This window comes from Canis lupus, chromosome 16, assembly GCF_048164855.1.
Source record: "Canis lupus baileyi chromosome 16, mCanLup2.hap1, whole genome shotgun sequence".
Lineage (NCBI taxonomy): Eukaryota > Metazoa > Chordata > Mammalia > Carnivora > Canidae > Canis > Canis lupus.
This window is the reverse complement of record NC_132853.1, coordinates 2,230,280-2,255,603: the sequence shown is the minus strand read 5'-3', so window position 1 is coordinate 2,255,603 and position 25,324 is coordinate 2,230,280. Positions and strand designations below refer to the sequence as shown.

The 25,324-nt window shown below is 52.3% G+C and overlaps 1 protein-coding gene across 1 annotated transcript; it reads right to left on the bottom strand.

The window, feature by feature from the left end:
* Positions 1 to 4,340: 4,340 nt before the first annotated feature.
* On the bottom strand, positions 4,341 to 24,811 carry LHX2 (LIM homeobox 2). Its single transcript, XM_072777868.1, has 5 exons — positions 24,588 to 24,811; positions 22,894 to 23,096; positions 21,508 to 21,911; positions 15,776 to 15,981; positions 4,341 to 5,221 (listed from the first exon to the last, which is right to left on the bottom strand). The coding sequence occupies exons 1-5, from the start codon at positions 24,705 to 24,707 to the stop codon at positions 4,934 to 4,936; spliced, it is 1,221 nt and encodes a 406-aa protein (XP_072633969.1). The 5' UTR covers positions 24,708 to 24,811; the 3' UTR covers positions 4,341 to 4,933.
* Positions 24,812 to 25,324: the final 513 nt, after the last annotated feature.

The following is a 25,324-nucleotide window of genomic DNA, read 5'->3' as shown; positions in this document are numbered from 1 at the left end:
TCCTAGAGTCTCCGGGGGCCAGAGGGTCCAGGGCAGCCCTCCCTGGGGTCTCAGCTGACAGGTGAAGCCTGTCAGCGTCCACTCTTGCCACAGGACCCACAGATCACAACGGCAAACACTTCCTCTCCAGAAAGGTGGTTCTGCTATGTGGGACTCTAACCTGAGTGCAAGGTAGGAAAGGGAGCTGATTCAGCATCCAGCCTGAAAAAGAAGAGGGTTGTCGGGGGCACCTGGGTGGCTCAGCGGTTGAGCGTCTGCCTTCGGCTCAGGGTGTGATCCCGGGGTCCTGGGATCGAGTCTTGCATTGGGCTCCCTGTGTGGAGCCTACTTCTCCCTCTGCCTGTGTCTCTGCATCTCTCTGTGTGTCTCTCATGAATAAATAAATAAAATCTTAAGAAGGAGAAGGAGAAGGATGTTACAATTAGCCTCCGGGATGAAGTTCCAGTTGGTGTTTAAGGCTGTCCATGAGCTGAACTTGACCCACGTGTCCAGGGGCAGCCCCACCGTTAAATTACTCTCCACTCCCAGATGTGCTCTGTGCCCTCTTGCCTGGGGATGCTCCTCTGCTTCCCTCCTCCACCCAGTCACCTTTGTTTGTTTTTTTGTTTTGTTTTAAGATTTTATCCATTTATTCATGAGAGACACAGGCAGAGGGAGAAGCAGACTCCTCGCAGGAGCCTGATGTGGGACTTGATCCTGGAACTCCAGGATCATGCCTGGAGCCAAAGGCAGATGCTCAACCACTGAGCCACCCAGGTGGCCCCACCCAGTCACCTTTGGTTTACCCAAGAACCCAGGTTAAATATCGTCTCCTACTTGAGTCTCTCCCCACTTCTCAGGACACTTCCTCACATCTCTGTGTTTCCCCTTGTATTTGGTCAAACCACAAATGTAGCGTGTACACATTCTCTCAGGGGTCTTGACAGTAACCCCCACCGCTGGAAGCTGGATGCCATGGGCCCCATTTTACAGATTAAGATACTGGGGTTCAGAGTGGCTAAGTTCCTTGCCAAAGTCTTTCAAAGCAGAGAAGTCTGTGGAAGATCTTCCCCAGGCCTTCCTGCTCTGGAGAACAGGAGACTCGGTGGGGTGGGACAGGATGGGGCCAGGTGGAGGGGAGGTGGGGTGCAGAGTCACGGCCAAGACCTCAGCTCCTGCAGATTGCCTGGCGCCAAGGCCTAGTGGGGCCCAAGAACCAGGAGACTCCCTGCTTTCACAGCAAGTCAGAGCCGACAGGGTCTCAGAGATGGTGCCTTGGTCTCCTCTGTCGCAGCATGCAGGGAGGTGGGGACAATGCCCGGGAGCCGAAGGCAGCTTCACAGGGACACTGAGCTGCGAGGGCAGCCTCAGCCCGTTCCCCACTAAGCACCTGCCTTCCCATCTCTCCCTCAGCCTGAGACCCTGTTTCAGGCTCAAAGTGCTCATTGCGGATTCTCCAGCTCTGACTCTCTGTCTTGGTCTCTCTCAGCTTCTGAATCTGTCCCAGGGTCTCTCTTTATCTCTCCCCATGCACTTTGACACTCTGAATCTTGGCTCCGGTCTTTGTCTCTCTTCCTCTTCACTCCTCTGTTGCTGTTTCTCTCTTTCCAAAAGTCTGTCTATTGTGGATGCATCTCTCTCTCTACCTCCCATCTTGTGTCTTTGTCTGTCCCTTTCTGTCTCTGTGTCCCCCTCTGTCTCTGTCTCCCAGGCTCTGTACTATCTCTCTGCCACTCTCCCTGTCTCCTTGCCTCTATCAGTATCTTTCTGAGTCTCTCACTCAGCATGTGTCTCTCTGGGTCTCTGACTCTGGGGAAAGCAATGTTTCCTCCACAGCATCCCCATCCCTGGCCTGCAGCACTCCCGTGGAGGAGGCGGGGGACCCCTGGGCATCATTCCAGGGTCTGCTCCATCTGGGTGGCGGCACTGACAGACAAGATAGGGATCAGGCCTTGGCTCTGTCCGGGCCTGAGCAAGGGGGCACAGCCGGGGTATGCGGGGGTGTCTCGGTGCCGAAAATGTTTGTGCACCTCTGGGTTTGTGTGCGGGTCTGTCTGTGTGGGGTGGTCTAGGCATCTGTCTAGATGTATTTGTGAGTGTCTGGGCCTGTTTACGTCTGTCTGCAAGCACTGGTATACGTGTGTCTTTGTGTGGGGCTGTCTGGGTGTAAGCATCCTAGCCTGTGGATCTATCCATGAGCGTCTTGCAGGTGTACATGTGTGCGTGTCTGGAGGCACGTATGTAAGTTCCCGGGAATACCTGGAGTTGTATCTGTGTGCTTCTCCATAGGCCAGATCCTCTGCTTGCATCCTCTCACGCAGCCATGGGTGAGGTACAGATTCTCTTGCCCTATTTGACAGAACTTGGGGTCTGGAGTCAGACCTGATTCAAATCCTAGCTTCTTCACCACTAAGCTGCCTGACCTCAGGCAAGTTGGCTCATCTTGAGCAATCCTGAATTCATTCAGCAAATATGTATTGATCAAAAACAGATAAAACTAATCCATGGTGCTAGAAGTTAGGACAGGAGCCACCTTGGGAGGGGCTGACAGGGAGGAGGCCCAAGGGACCTTTTGGGTGCTGTAAATGTCCTATATCTTGATTTGGGTGGTGTCAACATGGTTGTTCTTCATTTGGAAAACATTAATCAAGCTGTTCCTATCAGATGTGTGCACTTTACACACGTTATAGATCAATATAAGAGTTTACAAACACTCTATTGAGCTCCTACCATTTTCCAGGCATCAAATAACAGTAACAACAGTAGTGTTTGTGAGGGTGTGTTTTTAACACTTCAGAAAGTGAGTCAATCCAGGCTTTAAGCACTCCCAGCGCATTCTTCCCAAACCCTGTCCCAACCACGATGGCAAAGGGAGGACAGGAAAGAGACCCCGGTCCTAGGCCAGATTGTTCCCCTGCCCAAACTCTCCTGGCTGTTTTCTCCTCAAAGCAGCTATGATTTTCCCTCTGGATTTTCAGATTGGCAGGCCACTGAGGGACATTTTGCTAGGTAACTGCTGGCATTCAATGAAGCTGGTAACATAGTGCTCTGCAGCAGGGCTCAGAGCAAGAAATCAGGGGTATAAGATGGCCAGTGGACAGACACCACACTGGCCTGATGCATTCAGCAATGATGGGTGATGCCTGGATACACATATTCCTGCTCTCCACCTGCAACATCCATATGAATCACCTGTGACTCAGTAAGACATAGTGAGCCTCCACTATATGCCAGGCCCTCCGCTGGGCCCTCAACACACCTTGCCTTGTCCTCGCTAGAACTGTATGTAAAAGCCATTACCTTCATCTTCCAGCTGAGGATACAGAGGCTCACAGAAATGAAATGACTTCTCTCAGCTCACACCAACCTCATTCTGCCTGCCTCTGATCCTCTGTCCTCCCTGGATGTGTCCTTTCTGTGGATTTCTGAGGTTGCCTGAAGCCTTAGTAAAGAAGCCAAATTCATTTGCTTTTTTGCCCTCTTAGGAGATCGAAATTTTGTGTCTAGTCATTAGGAAATCTGGAGTTTATGCTGCCCTGTAGTGACTGCATTCACTCCTTGTATGGGTAGACCATCCTCATTGCCTGACACACCCTTGCAGCCCAGAGAAAGAGCAAGAAAGGCAGGTGTGGGGCACACCGGGTGGCTCAGCGGTTTAGCACCACCTTCAGCCCAGGGCCTGATCCTGGAGGCGGGGGGTCAAGTCCTACACCAGGCTTCCTGCATGGAGCCTGCTTCTCCCTCTGCCTGTGTCTCTGCCTCTCTCTCTCTCTCTCTCTCTCTGTGTCTCTCATGAATAAATTAATAAAATCTTTAAAAAAAAAAAAGGCAGGTGTGATAACCTTTTACCTCTATATCACAAGTGTTCAGCAGGGCATACTTTCTTTTTTTAAGATTTTATTTATTCATTCATGAGAGACACAGAGAGACAGAGACATATGCAGAGGAAGAAGAGGCTCCATGTGGGAAGCCTGATGTGGGACTCGATCCCAGAACCCTGGGATCACAACCTGAGCCAAAGGCAGATGTTCAACTACTGAGCCACTCAGGTGCCTGAGGGTGTACTTAATTTAATATTTGAAAAAAAAATTAATGGTACTTTGTCGAATACTCTCCACTTGGCACAGATCACACCATGTTAAGATTATCTCTTCTGCCCCTGCCTCCATTCTAAATTCCTTGACCGCAGGGAATCTCTGGATTTCGACCAGTAGTCCAAAGCGTGGAACAGACAATGGAGCCTCATACATATTATAAGTAAATATTATAAATAAGGGAAGACCCTGGAATTTATGGCTGGGCTTCAGTAAAACCTTAGAGTCCTGTGAACTTCACACCCAACTAAACAGCAGCAGCACCAATAGTTTCAATAAGTGGTTTTATTACTGGTTAGATTTTACAAATTCTGATATTCGAACAGACTTCCACCTTAAAATTCTAAAACAACAAAGCGACCGTTGGAGGGGGTTTGACTTTTCGTTTTTTTTTTTTTTTTTTTTTAGGACTATTCAAAGTAACAAACTTTTTTTTTTTTTTTTTTTTTTTTTTTTTTACATTTTTGCTCTGGTCATAAATATACAGAGAGAAAAAGAGGGAGAGAAAAATGAACAAGTCATCCAAAGTATGGAGATAAAACAGTATTCCTAAGGCACGTGGCAGTCTTTGAAAATACAGAAGCTCTAGCCAACTTAAATTATTTGTTGTTTTTTTCCTCGCTCAGTCCACAAAACTGTACAGTGACACAAATGTTGTGTTGCAGATAGATTTTCCAAGTAATTCCTCGGTCCACACCGCTGCATTAGCCGGACGCACAATTATTTTCTTCTTCTGTTCCCAGGCGAGATCCTAAAATGTGGTTAGTTAGTTGCTCAAAGCCTCTATTTTAAAATACACTTGGAATTCAACTAAAGATAATTTCTTTTTTAAAGAAATTGTGGGGGGGGGGCGTGAGTCACTAGAAAAGATTGGTGAGAGTCGTTTGTGAGGGGCTGTGAGGCTCGTGGCCCTCCAGGTTGCCAGGCACAGAAGTTAAGACGGACGTCACAGTTGGCAGGGCGGGACTAGTCAAGTCTGTGAGGGTGGTGGGCGTGCTGGAGGGGCTGAGCGACGCGTTGGACAGCTCGGAGGCTGGCCCTGACGGCGTCCCCGTCTGCAGCGCGGCCTCGGTGGACTTGTCCACACCCGTGTTTTCCTGCCGTAAGAGGTTGCGCCTGAACTTCGCCCTGGCGTTCTGAAACCAGACCTGCGTGGGGGGAGGGAGGGAGAGGGACAGAGAGAGAGAGAGAGAGAGAGAAGGGCTGGTTAGAAGGGAGGCAGGATCTGGAGGGTAGCAAAGCATTTCCCAGAGATGCGAAATGTGGGTTTGGGAGGGATTAAAAAGTTGGGCAATTATTGCTCTTTATTTTTTAAAGATTCATTCATTCATTCATTCATTCATGAGAGACAGAGAGAGAGGCAGAGGGAGAAGTAGGAGCCATGCAGAGCGCCCAACTGCGGACTTGATCCCGGGTCTCCAGGATCACACCCTGTGCTAAAGGTGGCGCTAAACCGCTGAGCCACCCAGGCTGCCCTAAAGATTTGTTTATTTATTCATTCATTCATTCATAACAGACACAGAGAGGCAGAGACACAGGCAGAGAGAGAAGCAGGCTCCTTGCAGAGAGTCTGATGCAGGACTCAATCCCAGAACCCCGGGATCACACCCTGAGCCAAAGGCAGACATTCAACCACTGAGCTACCCAGGCGTCCCAATTTTTGCTCTTAATAAAATAAAAAGTTCGGGATCCCTGGGTGGCGCAGCGGTTTGGCGCCTGCCTTTGGCCCAGGGCGCGATCCTGGAGACCCAGGATCGAATCCCACATCGGGCTCCCGGTGCATGGAGCCTGCTTCTCCCTCTGCCTATGTCTCTGCCTCTCTCTCTCTCTCTGTGTGACTATCATAAATAAAAAAAAAATAAAAATAAATAAATAAATAAATAAAATAAAAAGTTCCTTTTCTCTAACAGCTAGCACTGGGTTTCCCTTTCTATTAGAAGGTTCCAGAGCTAAGCAACACTCTCCTAGCCACTAGTCCCAGATGGCTATTGAGCACTTGAAATGTCACTAGCCAAAAAGTGGCTCCTTTGTAAGTGAAAACACAGAAATAGATCTGAAGACTTGGTATGAAAAAAAAAGAATTTAGGATGTCTCAGTATTAATGTTTATACCGGTTACCTGTTGAAATGATAATATTTTGGATATTTAGGCTAAATAAAATATACCCTTAAAATTAATATTAATGGTTTCTTTTTGTGTTTTGAATGTGGCTGCCAAAAAAAATATTTTATTTTATGTTTTAAAAGATTTTATTTATTCATGAGAGACAGACATTTATTCTCAGAGAGAGGCAGAGACATAGACAGAGGGAGAAGCAGGCTCCCTGAGGGGAGTCTGATGTAGGACTCGATCCCAGACCCTGGGATCATGACCTGAGCTTAAGGCACATGCTCAACCACTGAGCCATCCAGGCGTCCCTGCTAAAAATATTTAAGTGGAAAATCACACATGTGGCTCACATTTCATTTCTACTGGACAGCGCTATTCTGGAAGATGTGCACAAACCAAATCTTGATCATTTTTCACAATGGTCGAGAGATTCTTTTTTCCCCCCCTTGGCAGTTGCCTTGAAGCAGGCAATAGATCCCATGGGTTCTCGTTGGTACAATTTTTAAAGTGATTCGTGGTAAGTCTGGGAAATACTAGAATGTTGTAAAGAACACATAGGAATCAATCAATAAAGAGTTACTTTAAGGAAGAAAAAGACAGCTGTCCTACTCCCCACTGCCATAAGGTGGAGAAGCCACTGGTTATCCTGGACTCCGGGGGGCTTTAGGTTTCGGGGTGAGGTAGGCAGAGCTGCTGGATTAAAGCCAGTCCAGGGAGGTGGTGATCTGTAGATTTCCTTCTCCAAACAGGCCACATCCCAGTATCATTTATGAGGGACGTGGGGTGCATTGTGCAGTTAGAACTGAGCTTGGTATGAAAAGAATACCAAAGAGAGAGAATAAGTATCTTCTTTCATTTTTCCTTGGGTGCAGACACATACACTCATCCACACCCATACTGTTTGCACACAAGCCTGTACACACTCAGGAAAACATGCACCAAAACTCATCTTCACAGCACCCCCCCACACACAACTATTGACCACCAGTCTAGCTGCACAGAGAGATCTAGCTGTATACCCAGAGGTCCTCAAAGTACTTTGAGCAGGGCCTAGGAAATCCAGTGGGAGGGTGTGTGTGTGGGTGTGTCTCCCAAAGAAAAAAAAAAAAAGCCCGAAAGCAGGGCCCCTTCACTTCCCCTTGCATGAGAAAAACACCCGCCAGAAGCCTCCCTATAAAACAAAAGGCCTTAGGGAATTCTACAGATTCTGGGGTGTCCAGTTGCATATTTCCAGATGTGCCTGCATCTGCCTGTCTTCCCAGTGTCTCAGGCATGGGTGGGAAGGGCTAACTCCAGGCCCCACCCTCCCTCGGGGACCACCTCGCAGCAGGGGCCCGAGCGGGGCATCAAAGAAGACTTTCTGGTGGCTGATAAGACTTGGGCTCAATTAAAAAGCACTATCCATGAGAATCCTGAGGTAAGGAGAGATGGGAACCCTGTGAAGCCAGGAAACAAAGCCCTCTCCCCAGCATGCCTGGGTCTTCCAGGAATAAAGCACATTTTCCCTGGCCTTTTGCCCAAAGCAAGCCTATCACCTCTTCTGGACGCTTGCAGATAAGTACAGTGCTTTTAAGACCACCATCAACGTGCTCTTCTTAAGGTAGGGAGCCCTTCCCTGCCTGGCCTGCAGAAATCTGCAGGGGTGAGACTCTGTCCTTCTGGCCCAGGGAATGGCTGATGGCAAAAATCAATAGGGAAAGTCCCTATAGGCCCTCGGAGAGGAAACGACTTCCCCAAAGTCTCACGTCAGGTCTGACATGGAAGGCTGGCATCTTGGTGCCACCCTATGCTGGTGTCCTGTGTGTCTCTCCAAGCAGTAGCTGGAGCAGGGAGCCCCGGGGGCAGTACAAGGCTCATAGGTCCAGGGCTCCAAGCCCTTGGGAAGGGCTGGAACCAGTTAGCTGCCAGCTGTTTGCTATTTCTCCTGCTGTTGCCCCTAACAGTGGTTTGTAAACAATGACGCCATCTTCCACAACTACATGCTCTGCTTTGCCGAATCTGAGGCACTGGGAATCTGGTGGATGAAAATCAACAACTCAACCAAAACCCTGGCTGCTGTGGGGTTTTGTGTTGGGCTTGTTTTTCACCTTCAGCAGGGCTTCACCAGAATTCTCTCCCCAGGGTCCTCTCCAGAGTGGTTGTTGGGGCAGGGCCCCGGTCGAAGTCATCTTCATGTCCCTGGGACACAGTACAGGGACTAGCAAAAAGGAAGAATTAGTAACAAGTGTTGAATTAATAGTGATAATGATAGATACCATTTACAGACCTCTGTGCCAAGCACCATGCCACCCTGCGGCATGCGGAGTCATGGCATAGCTCCGTGAGGAGCCAACTAGGGGCTTCTATCATTCTCCACACTTTATAGATCTAAAACCAGAGAGGCTCAGAGAGGTGAAATCACTTGCCGAAGGTTACCAGAGGCCAAGCTGAGACTAGAATCCAGGAATATCTGCCATTAGAAAGCCCATGCGCTCCCCACCACATGATCCTGAATGAGTCGGCAAATAAATGAATGAATGAGTGAATAAATACAAAAGCAACTATGGTGCAGTGGAAAGAGCACCAGATGCAGCTTCCAGTTCTAGTTCTGCTACTGACCAGCCCAGTGACCTTGTGCTAGTCCCTTACCTCTGGGCCTGCCTCAGTTTCCCTACCGGCACAATAAGAGGGTTGGAGGACGGCACACCATCTCTATGGACTCTTGGGGTTCTGAAAGGCTGAGATTCTAGGGCAGATGCAGGAAGATGATCTGCTTTGCCCACCCATCTTCTTAAACTGACAGCCCCCCTTTCTTCATCCACCGGGAGTGCCTCAGCCTGGCACCCAGGGGATCCCCACTAGTCCTAAGTGGATGAAGAAGCCCACACTACCACATGCCCCTCCTCAGGCACTACTAGGCCCTGCAGGTTGTGTTTTGCTTCACAAATCCCTTCCTAGGTCACTAAGGAAACCAACCCAAAGATAAAAGCTTCATGCCCAAAGATGTCCCATCTGGCATTTTTTTAAAAAGATTTTATTTTGGGGGCCTCTGTCAGTGAGTGTCTGACTCTTGGTTTCAGCTCAGGTCATGATTACAGGGTCTTGGGATTGAGCCTCTGCTCAGGAGGAGAGCCTCCTGGAGATTCTCTTCCTCTCCGTCTCCCTCATTGTCCCCAAATGTGCATGTGCATGTGCTTTAAAATATACAGGGATCCGTGAGTGGCTCAGCATTTTAGTGCCTGCCTTCGGCCCAGGGCATGATCCTGGAGTCCAGGGATGGAGTCCCGCATCAGGCTCCCGGAATGGAGCCTGCTTCTCCCTCTGCCTGTGTCTCTGCCTCTCTCTCTGTGTGTCTCTCATAAATAAATAAATAAATAAATAAATAAATAAATAAATAAATAAATAAATAAATAGTCTTAAAAATAGATAGATAGATATATAAATCTTTTTTAAAAAATAAAAATAAAAAGATTTTATTTTTAAGTAATCTCTACACCCAATATGAGGCTCAAACCCACAACCCTGAGATCAAGTCACATGCTCTAGCACCTCCCTTTTTTTTTTTTTTTTAAGATTTCATTTTTACATTGTGGCATTTTTAATAACATCAAACTAACATGCAAAGTGTCCAACCAGATGAAGCAAGTGGAAGTCATGACACAGATACTCCATGCAGTTGCGGGGGTAGTGTCTTATGATAAATGTCATGTGAGGAAAAAAGAGTAAAAAGAATATGTCCTGCGGTGCCTGGCTAGCTCAGTTGGTGGAGCATGTGGCTCTTGATCTTGGGGTTGTGGGTTCGAACCTCATGTTGGGTATAGACATTACTTAAAAATAAAATCTTGGGCAGCCCAGGTTGCTCAGCGGTTTAGCGCTGCCTTCAGCCCAGGGCGTGATCCTGGAGACCCGGGATTGAGTCCCATGTGGGGCTCCCTGCATGGAGCCTGCTTCTCCCTCTGCCTGTGTCTCTGCCTCTCTCTCTCTCTCTCTTTCTGTCAGTGTGTCTCTCATGAATAAATAAATAAAATTAAAAAATAAAATAAAATCTTAAAAAAAAGAATATCTCCTCCAGTATAGCAACTTCATAAAGAAAGTTGTAACAACAAATATTATTCACTCACTAAGTATCAGGCATTGTCTAAAGAAGGTTCTAAGCATTTTGCACATAGTAACTCATTAGTGCCTTACAAGGTAAGCACTAACATTATTTCCATTTGTAATTATTTGTTTCACATCTGTCTCCCTTCTGGATTGTAGTTCTAGCTCCAGCGGGTCCCATTCACTTGTCTGGGTCACGCCCCACCCAGAACAAGGCAGAAGATCAGTGTATTTGTTCAATAAATGAGTGAACAGAGGCAAACTAGCATTCTCAGTTTCTGTGAGCCCACACCAGTTAGTGACAACTAACCAGTCATCTGCAGAATGTTTTTTAAACTGTTGGTGGTTAAAATGTATTTTCTTTCAAAGTCACCCCAGGTGGGAAGCCTGGGTGGCTCAGCAGTTGAGCGGCTGCCTTCAGCTCAGGGTGTGATCCCAGGATCCAGGATAGAGTCCCACATCGGGCTCCTTGCACGGAGCCTGCTTCTCCCTCTGCCTGTGTCTCTGCCTCTCTCTCTCTCTCTCTCTCTCATGAATAAATAAAATCTTTTTTAAAAAAATCAAAGTCACACCAGGAAATGCTAAGGAGACTTTCACTCATCCAAATCCGTCAGCTTACCACCTCTGGTCCCCAAGCCCAGGGCCTATTCTGCCTTCCTGACCCTTCCCCAGAAAGAAAGAGAGGCAACTTGGAGGGGCATCTGTATGCTGAGGAATGGCCTCCAAGCATTTGTAAAGCTTAATACCTCCATGGACCTCTGTCCAAGAGACTGTTCCCTAGCCCAGGCACCTTGCCCACGGGCAGAAAGTGAGAATTGTGATGGCCATGCTATTGTCAATGATAATTCTGAGCACTTTTTATGCATTTTACACCTTTACAGCAGGATTCCTGCTTTGCTCCCAAGATACGGCATCTAGGACCCACTCCTTCTTCTCTCTCTAGCTCTATAGCTGCTTTCTACAGCTAGATCCAAGGCAGGAGGGTCCCCTCCCTACACTGTGCTATATTCCAAAGACTGTAGAATCAGACCTGGGCTTGACTCCTGGCTTCATCACTTACTAGCTGTGGGACTGAGGGCAAAGGTCCTAATCTTTCTGAACCTCAGTTTCTTCATCTGCAAAATAAAGGTAATTAAATTTTTTAATGACTGCAGGAGAGGTTGGTTGACTGAAGCCTACTGTGTAAATGTGTGTGAAATTCATGTGCGTTGAGTCTCTAATCTATACTTTAGAAATTACATTTGAAGTCATCTCATTTACTCCTTGCAAACACCTAATGAATATTATTATCATCCCCATTTTGGAGCTGAGGCCACTGGAGCTCAGAGAGGTTAAGTCACTTGCTTAAGTGGGAGAGTAAGTGAGAGAGCTGAGTGAGTATGGACCTCACATCAGCTGACTCCAAATTCCAGAAGGGATACTGCATCCCAGGCCCCCCCATATTGGTGGTTATTAATGCATTACAGATTCAGGAACACACACACACACACACACACACACACACACACATCCTGTGTCATTCACCTCTGGGGAACACAGCCCCAACTTCAACCTGCCCCTACCACACAGATTCTCTCTGAAGGGTTGAAGCGGAGGACAACCTACAGGGGGCACCCAAGGCCTAGTGCCATTAAACTGGGGTAGACCAGTGATGAGGAACCATTTCCTGGGCACCTACTTTGTACCAGGCAGCACTGTGCTAGAGGCTTCTCACTCATTGCTTCAATGCTCAGGAATTCTCAAGGTACAGACTATTACCTTTGTCCCACAGATAAGGAATCAGGCTCAGAGAGATGTTAAGTGCCCAAATCGTACTGCTGGTAAGTCCAAAAAGACCTGAACCAGTCTGTTAACCTTCCAAACCAACTGCCAGGCCTCAAACTGCTTCCATCCCACCTCCCCCAGCTGGCCCATCAGTGGGCAGAACCCCTGAGAGAGAGACCCACCCTGCCAGTGCCTGGCTCCTGTAACCTCCAGCAAATCACTTCATCTCACTAGTTCTTAAGTGGCTTGTCTGTAAATGGGCAGGAAAATATTAGAGTAAGGCAGATGTGTAGCTGGAAAAATAATACTTTGCAAACTGCTGCATAATCATGAGCAGTTGTTAGGGAATAAGGATCATGCATGAGATTTGGAGGTCTGAGAAGAGGGAAAACTAGCAAAGTGTGACTTAGGGCAACTGGAGATCATTTGGGCCTCGATGTTCTCATCTGTACAGTGGGAAGGAGGTCATCACGATGCCTGACCGGGAGAACTTAATGAGCAAGTGTATTTCACGGGCCTTTCAAAGTGCCTGACGCACAGTAGTGTACTCAAACATTCGCTGAGTAGTAAACAGACCATAACTGTCAGTGCTTTTCTCCCTCAACTATTTCCATGCCTCTGGCTTTTCTGAGTCCGCATGGTGGAGGGGGCATACAGGTGTGAGCAGGCCTGGCTCAGGATTCTAGGGGAGGAAGGCACAGGGCAAGTATTCACGCAGGTCCCTCAGGGGAACTCTTTCCACACAAAGAACAATTAATTCTTCCTCTGGTCTCCCACAGAACTCCCCTCCCAACTGATCACACAACACGGAAACTGAATGTGGGTCTGTTTCTACAGCTAATAGGGTGAATTACTTCGGGGCCAGGACTATGGTTCATTCATCTCTCTGTCCCCAAGGCCTGGTGCCAATAGATATTTGGTCAGATGAAAGAATGAGAGACAACTATACTGGAAACCTGTTTTGTTCCTAAATCAGGCAGCCAAGCCTCTTGCCTCAAAGGCCCACAGAGTGTGTGGCTCCTCATCCAGATTCAGACTCCACTATGAGCACTTACTCTGTATCATTTAATCAGGATAACCGGGAGAGATATATGCCCCAGTGGTGCCCATTTTACAGGTGAGAATGCTGTGGCTCAGAGAGGTAACTAATTTGTTCAAGATGCACAGCCAGGGAGTAGAGGGACAGAACTGAACCCAGGTCCTCCTGAACCGAGCTCCCCTTCACTCCAAGTCCTTGCTCCTGCACTGCTCCCCAGGGTTGATTCACTGAGTGGCCCCCAACAACCTGCAGTAAGGGGCTCTAGATGGGGAAGGGACAAAGTGTCCTACTAACCAGAGAAGAGGGGGATGACCAAATTTGCTCAGGTCTGAGGAATGGCAGAGGTGCCCAAGGAGGGTGCCTATACCTAACCCAAGAAGATGAAGTCCGGGGGAACCGGACTAGGGAGATCCGAGACCTCGTTGGGCGCAGCAACGTCCTCGCCCTCCCCTTCTCCAGCCCAGGACAAAGGGATCCAAACCCGAGGGGCGGGGCCCACGCGGAGCAGGGGGCGGGCCCCGAGCGGCGCATCAGCGTCCCATTGGTCAGCCCTCGCTTCCCTCGGCTGTGTCACTTGAGCCCGCGGGACACCAAGCTGCCCCAGAACCCCTCACATAGCGTAGGGGTGCAGGCACTGCCGGCTCCCCGGGCATCTGTCGACCAGGACCAGCGCTGGAGTCACAGTCCCATCCCGCCACCGCCGTCACATCACCAATGCTTTGTCCCTGCCCCGCCCCCATACTCGCAGCAGTGCAGACCCTTGATGTCCATCATCGTCCCCCTCGCCCCCTCAGTGTCCAGTCCCCGAGCCCTCCATCCCCAGCGGCCTGGGGTTGGAAGGTCAATCAGACTTGTCTGGACTCCAATCTCAGCACCTCCCCTCCTGTTGTGAGACCTGCTCAGATCATCACCTCCTGATTGTCTTACCCCCAAATGTGCTTTGCTATCTCTACCATCACACGGTCTAAGGAATAAATTGGTTAAAACGTGCTGGAAAGGGCAGCCCCGGTGGCGCAGCGGTTTAGCGCCGCCTGCAGCCCAGGGCGTGATCCTGGAGACCCGGGATCGAGTCCCACACGTCGGGCTCTCTGTATGATGCCTGCTTCTCCCTCTGCCTGTGTCTCTGCCTCTCTCTCTGTCTATAAATAAATAAATAGATAGATAGATAGATAGATAAATAAATAAATAAATAAATAAATAAATAAATAAATAAATAAATAAATAACGTGCTGTAAAGAAAGATTCTCGGGGGCCTGGGTGGCTCAGTTGGCGAAGCATCTGCCTTTGGCTCAGGTCATGATCCCAGGGTCCTGCGATAGTCAGGCATTGGGCTCCCTCCTCAGTGGGGAGTCTGCTTCTCCCTCTCCTGCCCGGCACCCCTGCCACTGGCTCTCTTTCTTTAATAAATAAATAAAATCTTGGGCAGCCCCGGTGGCACAGCGGTTTAGCACCGCCAGCAGCACGGAGTGTGATCCTGGAGACCCGGGATCGAGTCCCACGTCAGGCTCCCTGCATGGAGTCTGCTTCTCCCTCTGCCTCTCTCTCTCTCTCTTTTCGAATAAATAAATAAATAAATCTTTTTTAAAAAAAAAAAGCTTTAAAAAAGAAATATTGGGGTATTCTCCCCAACCTATCATTATACAGATAGGAAAACTGAAGTCCCGTGATCAGAATAATCATTCATACGAGTTAATACCAGTTAGTTTATTAATCTAGTTAATGTTATTCTTAGTTACCATCCACTGAGCCGTTAAGTGTCAGCTACTGTGGTGGATACTTACATTATTTCACTGGCTCCTCCAATAAGCCTGCAGTGGTGATAATTTCTTGTGTCTGGTTTACATATGAGGAAATTGAGACTCAGAGGAGTTAAATAACTTGCCCAGGACAATGAAATGAGTAAGAGAAGAAGCTGAAGATCTGAGAAGTGGTGGCCCAAATCTCTGCCACAAATTTGGGTCATGCAGGAGCCTGGAACTCCCCAAACTGTGTTTCTTAACATTTTGAGGTATGTTAGACCCTTCAAAAATCTGTTGAAAGCTCTGTATTCTCTCTATCCAGAAAGCACCCTCACATACAAGTGTAATTCTGCTCAGTTTCAGAGGTGCCCATCTGCTGCCAGAACCCGCAGGCAGATGAGCCTCCCTGGCCCACTCAGGGGATCAGCCCACATCCCCCCTCCCAAACCTTGCTTCTTGGAGAGTCTAAAAAATAACAAAGAGACGGAAGAAAAATCTAGAGAGAGATAGGAAGAGGATCGAGGAGAACAAGTGAGGAGCAAGAAGCAAAAGGATCAAACAGCTTACTCGGTTGTCTAGGACGGGCATCCTGGGATGCTCTGGATTTATCTGAAATGCTTGAACCTTTTACTACATGAACACTGAGTGCCACTTAAGTAATAAAGAGCAACCAAGAATTGTTTCTAAGAAAGAAAAGAGGCTAGGGGGTAGAGACAAAGAGGACAGAGGGACACACGCAAAATCGAAAAGCTGAGAGACAAAAATGGAAAGAGAAGAGGTAAAGTTGGGGTACCCACAATCCTGAAATACAGCGAGAGAACGAAGAGATGGAGAAAGAGCAGAGAATGACAAACAGCAGAGCAGACATGGGGTGGAAGGTCCTTCCAAGGCCCACAGGGCAGTTGTGGGGTTCCTCTCCAGGCTCTGGAGGCCCCGGGTGCCCCCACCCTCAGCCCTGCCCTGGCCCAGCTGACCTGGAGGACCCGCTTGGTGAGGCCCGTCTTTTGCGCAAGCTGCTTCAAGTCCTTGGCGTCGGGGTTGTGGTTAATGGCAAAGTAAGATTTCATGGTCCGAAGCTGGTGGTGCTTGAAGGAGGTGCGCATGCGCTTTGTCTTCTGGCTGCTCGGGTAGGGCTGGTCGCGGTCCAGGTGCTCCGCGTCGTTCTCATTGCAGCTCAGCGCTGGGAAGGGGACACACAGAGGCGGCAGGTAAATCTCCAGACCTGCCCCCCTACCCTGCCTATCCCACCCCCGCCCCACCTGCCACCAAAAGTTTCTAGCTTCAGGACCACACAGCGTGCACTGCACCACCCTGAGATTAAAATATTATGCCCATTTGATAGATTTATAGAATTTAAGGCTTGTAGAGAGCCACCTGCCCAGGGCCTCTCAGCTGGTAAATGCTCCATTCAAACCCAGCTCTAAGACAATCCGAAAACCATTCTGAGCCATTCTTTTAGAAGTAACAACAGCAGCTACAACTTGTTGAGGGCTATTAGACTCCAGGTGATGTGCTTAGTGGTTTTACATATTTTTGAGTCCTTAAAACAACCTGATTAGCCTGGCCTTATTTTCTCCTTTTTACAGATGTTGAAACTGAGGCTCAGGAAGGGAAGTTACTTCACTGAGGACAGAGCAGTGTGCAGGGCTCCCGGGCCCACACCCTTCCTGTCTGCCCCTGTGCTCCCTAAGGAAGGAGGCTGTCTCCGGTCTCTCCCCACAGTGTCCGGGACAGGCAGCTGAAAGTCAATGACTGACATCTCTCCACTCACTCTGATTTCACCCTGATCATTGGTACCCCCACACGAGAAGTTCTGGCTGACTTGGGCCATGGGCACTGGGCCAAGGTTGGAAACTGTATTATGTAGTTCATCCCTCTCCCCCTGCCCTGGGAAGCACATGCTTCCCAGTTGTACAGATTGGCTGAACGAGGCAGGCAGGTGAAGCAATCTCTAGAAATCTCACAGAGTGGCAGATTTCTACCAGAAAGAAAAGGAAGTTGGAGGAAGAAATCAACATGTATCGGACACCTAGAGCATGCTTTTGGCTTTACATATATCATGGGGCCTTCACTACTGCAACAAGAGGTGGCTACTGCCATTCATCTCATTCTTGAGATGAAGAAAGGAATGCTAAGGTAAATGAAGCCATTTGTACACAGCCACACCACTGGTAAGGGCTGAGCTTAGATTCAGCATTGTAGGCCTTGCCTGGTTCCTTCCACTCAGCCACAAAGGCAGGCAAAGATGAAGCACGACTCTTTGGGGAGCCAGTCCCCATCCAGAAGGGGCCCAGCTGGGACCTGTCTGCCAATGCCCGGAAGGCAATGGGGATGCGGGATGGAGTGGAAACCTAAGGCCTCAGAAAGTTGCTTGGCAACCTGGAGCCTGATGGGGACATGAAGGACTCCTCTCCAAGATTCCTTCATCACATCCTGAGCCATCCTACATGTAAAGTCTTACTTTGGGGAAAACCTCATAGGAGGTTAATTCAGTCCCCCTTCAGAGGACAACCGGGAATGTGTCTCATGCCCATCTTACGCCCATAACAGAGCTGCCCTGTTTAGCAAATAAAAATGCAGGTTGTCCAGTTAAATCTGAATCTCAGATAAACCACGAACAGTCTCCTAGTACAATTATGCCTCTAATTTTGCATGGGCCATACCTATACTGAAAATCGAGTTGTTGTTTACCTAAAATTCAAATATTGCATTGGATATGCTTACACTAAAAAATGATTTGTTATTTATTTAAAATTCAAATATTGCTTTGGATATACTTGCACTTAAAATTCATTTGTTGTGTCCTTGCAATTCAAATTTAACTGGGCGTCCTGCATTTTATCTGACAAAAACCACTTCAGAAGTACTCCTGATTTCCTGGTGACCTACTCCACCCACTGCTCAGGTTGGGAGCAGTCCCTTACAGAAAGAATTTGCAAGATGCTGGTCTCATCACTAACCCTGAAGCTGTCAGCAAGTGGCTATAGGGTCTCTTCCCACATGCACCCAGGCACCCAAGTCCCCCCACCAGGGCTATACTCCCATCGAGAGCACTCAGAGTGAAGAACGGGGTCCAGCAATTTAAAAGGGCTCAGAAAATGACTCCAAAAGGAATCCACGGAAACTGCCCTGCCCCCACTGCAGGGAGCGACCCTCTTTTTGCCCCCAGTCCCCAGATCCACAGGGGGCGGGGCAGGCCTCCCCACAGGGGATCTCTGGGCCCATCCCTCTGCCCAGTCCCCGCCTGGGCCTTGCTGCTGTTAATGAGCTCCATGGGGACCCTGGCGCCCCATGCACCCAAGGGACGTGCCCCAAGTGCAGCCTAGATGGGGGGGGGGGGTTGGGGGAGGGAGACAGGAAGGGCACAGAAAGGAGAGAAAGAGACAGAGGTAGAAAGAGAGAGAAAGGAGAGAGAGTATAGAAGAGGGGCTGGAGAGGAAAGATGGACAGAGCCAGGGAAAAAGAGAAGAGAGACAGAGGGAAAGGAAGCCATGGAGATGGGGAGAACCCAAGAGAGAAAGAGAGAGAACTACAAAGATGGAAAGAAATTAGGAGAGACACAGAGGGAGCCTGAGAAGACAGCGAGGCCAGGAAAAAGGGGATAGTGTGGTAGAGGGTCCAGGTTAAGGAACTGACTCCCTGGTCTCAAGGAAACCAGGACCCCAGCGGTCCTTACCGGCTGGGGAATGGTGAAAACGCAGAGAGGGGAAAGGAAGGGAGGGCAGAAAAGGAGCTGGCCCAAGACTGGGAGGCCGAGCAGGCCAGCGCCTGGGGCAGCGGCCGCTAGCGAAAGGGCGGCCTGGAAGCAGCTGTTGGGCCCAAATCTGCCCGCACCCCAGGCGCCTTCGCTCCCGCCCCTCACGCCCCGGCCGGGTGGAGATTCCCCAAGATCAGATCCGGAGAGGAGCGAGGGGCCGAAGGGAGGGGGAGGACCTCGGGCTTTCTCTCTCCCTTTTTTTTTTTTTTTTTTTTCCTCTCAATTAGGCCGATTCAATGGAGCTAAAGAGCTCGTAGAATCATGAATAATTTACTCGTGATCTGTTATTAACCCATCGGGTTTCGAGCTCTTGTCGCTGGGACTGAACCTGTAATCAAATCTGACTTCGCCTCATTTTACTAAAGACGAGATTGTAGGTTCAATTGTCTAAATAATGGATTGGAATCAAATCAGTAATTACGCCGCCAGGCACACACACAAAAAGCTGGGGTTGGGGGAGGCCCGGGCGTCCGGCCGGTCCGCGCGGGACTCCCCGGCCGTGGCGCACAAGCCCCTCGCGGGCTCCGAGCCCGGCGCGCGCCCCAGGCCGGCGGCAGCCCCACTCGCGGGCGGGGGAAGGTTCGGTTCTGCCGCTGGGCCGGGGGTTGAGCTCCCGCGCCGAGGGCTGCCCAGGGAAGGGCCGCTGCGGCCGCCGCCGGGAAGGGCTTGCCGACCCGCCCCGGCCGCCCTGCGCTGAGCGGCGGCCTGGGCGCGCCGACGGCCCCCACCCGGCCCTCCCGAGCCCCCGCCGCCCCGCTGGCCCCGCAGCCGAGGGCTGGGCCCCTGCGTGGGGGGCGCCCACGCCAGCGAGCTCTCGTCCCCCAACCAGACACGCACGCCCGCACGCAGACCCGTGCCCGTGCACACCCGCCGCGCTCGCACCCTCCGCGGGCCCACGCGGGGACCCCTCCTCGCTTGCCGGCGCCGGGAGCGCAGGCGGGAGAACGGGGAGCCAGACCCGGGGAGGCCAGGGCGGCCGTCCCTCTCCCCGGCCCGGTCCCGGGAGCCCCGAATAAGCGAGCGGCACAGCCAACCGCCCGCGCGCCGGTTCCACCGCCGGAGCCTAGGCCAGAGACGCGCGCGCCGGGGGAGAGAAAAAGACCCAACAGAGAAACCAACCGAGGCACAAACGCACACACACACACACACACACAGAGAGAGAGAGAGAGAACGAAAAACACGGATCCAGAGAGTGGAAAGGAAAAAGAGAGGGGTCCAAGAACAAAAACAAAAAGCAAAAAATGAGGAGATGGCAGGGATGGGGAATGCCTTAGAGAGGTGCCAGCTCCCTTGAAACTCAGCCTCCAGCCACATCCTCTTGCTGGGTGCCGCCGGACCCCGCCAGAGAAGGCGGCAGAGCAGCAAAAGGCACAAATAAATGTCTGTACCCTTCTACCTTTCTATTCCAAACGCACTTGCAAACCTCCCTCCTAGAAAAACACAATCCCACTCACCCCGCGCCCTGCGCCCTGTAGCCGAGTCTGCCTGCTGCTTCCTACTGGGGCCCGGCCCCATTTGATAAATAGAAACGGCTTTGTTTTAGGGGACCTGGCCTGGACTTGCTTTAGTCTATTTTCAGGATACTGAGAGGTGAGTGATGGAAGTTTTAGAGAGCTGGCATCTCTGGTCGAACCTCCAACAAATCTTTTATCTGCTCCCACAGACCTGCCTGCGGTCACTTCATTTACCAGACTGGGGGCTGCATTTTCGTCCCGGCTCCACACACAGAGACACACACACCCATCCATCTCCCAAAAAGCAACTTCATTGGAGTGAACAGGGGATCTCTTCCCCCTGCAGAATTTTCCAGCCAGCTCAGATTTTTAAAGATCTAAATAACCCTGACTTCTCCCCCGCTGCTGCCCTCTCCCCACAGGCCTGGGTTTTTGTTTTGTTTTGTTTCCACTTGTGCATCACACTAAGGGGAAAAGGAGGGAGAAAACAGAAATCCCCGAATCCAATACTGTCGCAAATGAAAGAAAGAAAATAATTGCAAATAAACTCTATCTAGTTCAGAAACCCGGGGAGTCATAAACCTTTCCTGGCCTTGCAGACGTCAGGCAGATGTTGATGGTTCAATTTGCCCGGCCCCAGAACCTCCCCAGCTGTCCTGAGCCAGGAGGGGGCAAAGGGGGGAGGGTAGAGACTCCCCTGGAATGGCCCTGGGTTCAAAGACACCTCCGGAAGTGCAAAATGAGCCCTCCACCCTACTCTGAGAGCGAGGCCAGGCCTACTCCCGTCTCATCCCCGGGTGCAGGCTTTGGTTGCGGCTCTCATCCCAGTGCCCTGCTGGTGCCCAGAACTCAAAGGAAGGAGCCCAGGGGGGAAAACCAACACCTGGCGGAGCAAGAGGATGAGGGTCAGGCACAGCGACCCAGTCTTGTTCATAAGGGTCCTGGGCCCAAGTTTCGTGAGCCTGCTGCCCTCAGGACATTTCACATGACTGGGCCCAACGCCAGGCCAAGCTCGTGGCCCCGGCCACAGACAGTCATTTCTCACTGCCCTGCCTCCTTCATCCATCGCCAGACTCCCTGTCCTCAGCCACGCATACCCGCATACCCCGAGCCTGTTTGCTGCCGCTCCACCTTGCTTTCTCTATCCTTGCACTCTCCGACCAGTCAAGTGGGGGAGAGGCCCAAGCCAAAAAGCTGCCTCTAAAAAATTTCTCAGTGACAGGGCTTTGCACCAAGGTCAGCAAGACTCTAACGCACCTTCTCCTCCCACTCCACCTGAGTGCACCAGGGCTGGAGCTCAGAAGCCTAAATGTCCTTCTGCCAGGTCATCCAGTGCTTAGGGACCAGAGAGTCTAAGGACTAGGGTATGCATATATATGCGTGTGCATGTATCTCTCTCTATATATATCACACCGAGATTCACTCCAGCTCCAGGGAGTTGAGCCACGCATTTTCCCCCAACCCCACGGGGGCGCTCCGTGCGCCTTGCACTCACCAGCGTTGTAGGCCGCCAGGTCCGCTCCAGGCCCGGGGCTTTTGCGCTTCCTCGGCCGCCCCTTCTGCACCGTGCCCACGCCATTGTAGTACGGAAGACCCAGCGGGTTGGCCCCGGCCGCGCCCAGCCCGGCGCTCTTGGCCGCGGCTGCTGCAGCTGCCGCTGCAGCCACGTCGGCATGGTTGAAGTGCGCGGGGTACTCGCCCTGCAGCAGCGCCTCGAAGTGCAAGCGGCAGTAGACCAGGCTGTCCTTCATGCCAAAGTGGTCACCCGTGGTCAGCATCTTGTTACACGTGGTGCATGTGAAGCAGTTGAGGTGATAAACCAAGTCCCGAGCACGCATCACCATCTCCGAGGCTGAGATGCCCAGGTGGCATCGGGCGCAGCGCTGCACAGAGAACCGCCTGTAGGGACCATTGAGGGAGGGACTGTGGGGACATACGGTTGGGCTGGGTGCCCCCCCTTATCCCTCCTCCAGGTTAAGATGGGAACCAGTCTTAAGTTGGAGACGGAAGAAAAGGGAACTAGATTTTGCCCCAGGTCTTGTCCTACCTTGAAATATAGTTTCCCTTAACCATATTCATATCCACAAGGCTTCTACTTTACCCAGAGCCTGGCCAAGTCCCAGGAAAGCCTTTGCTTGGGAACCAGGGAGGGGGCTGCCCACTTACCCTTTCTCATCCTTTACCCCTGCCCTCCACACCAGCGCCTGAGAATCCTACAGAGCTTTGTAATTTGGAAGAAACACAGAGACTGGGAAAGAGAGATGGAGGGAAGAAGAGAGAGGGGGAGAGGGGGAGAGAGGGGGAGAGAGAAAGAGAGAGGGAAGAAGGGAGAGAGAGAGATATATATAAACAGACCCCTAACCCTACACCGGAGAGGAGAAACCAGAAACTTGGAGCCTGTTAGTGACTCCGGCTCTTTAACCCTATAGGCAGCTTTCACTCCCATATCCACCGAAGACCCAGAAACACACCCAAACCCAATTGATCCTCCAGCTCTCCCTCCAACTTTGTCCTACGCTAGCCCAGGCTGCCTGGGCTTGGGATGGGGGTGGGGGTAGGGTGGGTGCCTGTTTCTGTTCCAGCTGCTTGACCCAAGAAAACTTCAAAGGGAGAGGGGTGCAAGGACCCCCCACCCAAGCTTATTTATGTGTCTAAGCTCTGATGAGGGCCATTTTCTTGGGGTCCCTATACTTCTCAGACCTTTCCAGGACTTCCCTCAAATTGCTGTTCAGATAGGTTGTCACCCAATTTGTACTGGCTGGGAGAAGGGGGACCCTAGGTAGGGAACTGTCCCTTGGGACTGGATCGAAAGGAGCCTGCCTGGACCAGACTGTGTCTGAGGTTCCTGAGGGGCAGGGGGTCCCAAGGTAGGGGGGGCTACCTGTAGTAGTCTTCCTTGCAGTAGATGCTCCCATCCTTGCTGAAACAGGTGAGCTCCGACTCCAGGTTGAGCTTACACTCGCAACACTTGAGGCAGCGCATGTGCCACTGCTTGTCTACCGCCAGCAGGTAGTAGCGGTCTGAGATCTTGCCCCCGCAGCCAGCGCACAGCGCAGCGCGGTCACTGCTGATGGACGGCATGGTCTGCGGAGGGAGGGAGGCGGGAGACCGCGGCGCCTGCGTCAGCCTGCTACTTTGCCGCTGCTGCCGCGGAGCACGGAGCCCCGGAAGCTCTCTCCGCCACTCCCGCTAGCCTTAAACGCGGAGAGGCCCGCCAGGGTGCGCGGGGCGCCTCCTCCACCCCAAAAGGCCGATATATTCAGGAGGTTCAGAACCCAGGCTCGCCCCACACAGCCCAGTCCGGCCACAGGCCCAGGTCTGGCTGCCGGCCTGAATGGATCTCCCTACTCCGTGCTCCCCTTTCCTGCCCCCTCTGCCCTTTTCCCAGAAAGTCTTGGGCTGTGTTTGAAGGATGGGGCAGCAGTGGCTACTCCAGTCAAGCTCTCCAGAAGCTCCCTCAAAACGGCTTCTTAAAAAAGCCACTCTGCTGGGCCCCAGGAAAAGGAGTAAGATGACCACTAAAAGTCACCCTCTACACAGACTCCTCTGGGAGACGCACAGAGTTCCTGGTGCTGAGCCCCAGTGATCTCTGGATCCCTATGCCAAAGGTCTAAGTCAGGACAGGTCGCAGCCACCCCTACCCCTCCACCGCCTTGGCCACATTGGCTGGGGCCCTCTTGTGTCCTGGGAGATGGCGAGTGGAGTGCAAAGGCACCCTCAAAGTCTCTGAGTGCAGGACAGGCTGAGAGTTTAATTCGGGGAGAAGAGCTCAAAAGCCGGAGGCAGTGGGGCTGCTGCTCTGCTTTCCAAGTGGAGAAGCTTCACCCGTGCTCCCTACCTCCTCAGCCTCTAAAGGTCACTTCTGGGCCCAGCTTGGAAGGCGCTGCTGGCCTGGCCCCCTGGGAGGTCTGAGGTGAGGAAGTGGCTATTTGGGGCTGGGCTGGCAAAGCCAGGTGTGGAGATCCAAATGGACTCTACTTCCACAAGAGCCAGGCCAGAGCCTGAACTGCCAGCCCTGGCCTGGCCAGGGCTGCCAGCCGGGAGGCCAGGGAGGTGATAACGAAAAGCACCGGCCCAGAAGACTTGGACCCCTGAAATCGGGCTGGAGAGGGAACTCCGATCGCCAGGAGGCGGGTTGGGAACGGCCCACACCGCTGAAGCCCGAAAGCTCCCGTTTGGTTCGTCTTTCCCGGCGCCGCAGGCGGGCCGCCAGCAGCTGCAGCCGAGCGGTCGAGGGCAACGCGGAGCTGGCGACCAGAGGGCCCGGGGGAGTGAGAGGGGAGCCATCCCGGGCCGCGGGTAGGACTTCGCTCCCACTTGGGGAGAAATGCTCTTTCGCACCCTTGGGGTCTGGAATTCCGGCTTAAACCTTGCTTCCCTCCTCTGCCCTAGCAGCCGGGTTTCCCCCGAGCCGGGAGCTACGGGCCTTGCATCCTGTCCGCGGATCCCCGGCTCCCGGTCCCGTGCGGCACGAAGGACACTCCCCAAAGTGCCCCCAAACTTCGGGGAGCAGAAGCGCAGACCGACCCGGCCCCGGCACGGCTTCCAGCCCCGATCCCGCAGCCGTGCGCCTACCGTCTCCGTGTCACCGCGGTCGATGGCGGAGCTGATGGCGGGAGCCTCGCTCTTGGCCCTGCGGTCCATCTCGTCGATGACCCCGTGCACCTCGGGGCCCGACAGACTGTGGAACAGCATCGCGGCGGGACGGCGGGGCCGGGGGCGCGGCTCCTCCGCGGGAGGGTCTGCCCCCCGCCTCAGCTGCCTGGCGCTCCCGGGGCTAACGGGCCCGGTGCATCGCCGCCGCGGCCCCGGCCCCGGCCCCGCCCGAGCTCGGCTGCGCCCCCAGGCCGGGCTCCGGGCCCCGGGCGCCCGCGGGCCAGGACGCCTCCCGCCGAGGCGCAGGGGGAGCTACATCGCGGGGCGCCTGGGCGGCGGCGCCAAAACCAGGGTCACAAGGGCACGGGGCGGGGGTGGGGAGTGGGAAGGGGGAAGACGAGGGCAGAGGTCGGCGCCCGCCGCGGGCGCTTTCACGCCGCGGGCATCGCCCGCCCGGCTTCAGCGCCCCGGGCGCAAAGAGGAGCGCAAACTCTGCCCGAGGCGGCGACGGCTGCGGTCGGGGCTCACTCGGGGACGGCTGGGTGCCCGCGGCGGCGCAGCTGCCCGGACCTCTCCCCTCCCTAGGGTGCACCCCCACCCCTAGCGACCCGCTTAGGCGCTGGGTCGGCGACTGTAGCACGGGTTTCTCCGAAGCCAGCGAGCCGAGCCGAGACACCGAGAGAATTGAAGAGGAGGAGGAGGAAGAGGAGGAGGAG

Excerpts from the sequence above, each read along its gene's own strand:
- LHX2 (XM_072777868.1), bottom strand. The coding sequence starts at position 24,707 with ATGCTGTTCCACAGTCTGTCGGGCCCCGAGGTGCACGGGGTCATCGAC. Across the intron at positions 21,912-22,893 it reads TGCAAGGAAGACTACTACAG|GCGGTTCTCTGTGCAGCGCT; the intron begins GTAGCCCCCCCT and ends TGGTCCCTACAG. Across the intron at positions 15,982-21,507 it reads CCTGGCGGCCTACAACGCTG|CGCTGAGCTGCAATGAGAAC; the intron begins GTGAGTGCAAGG and ends TCCCCTTCCCAG.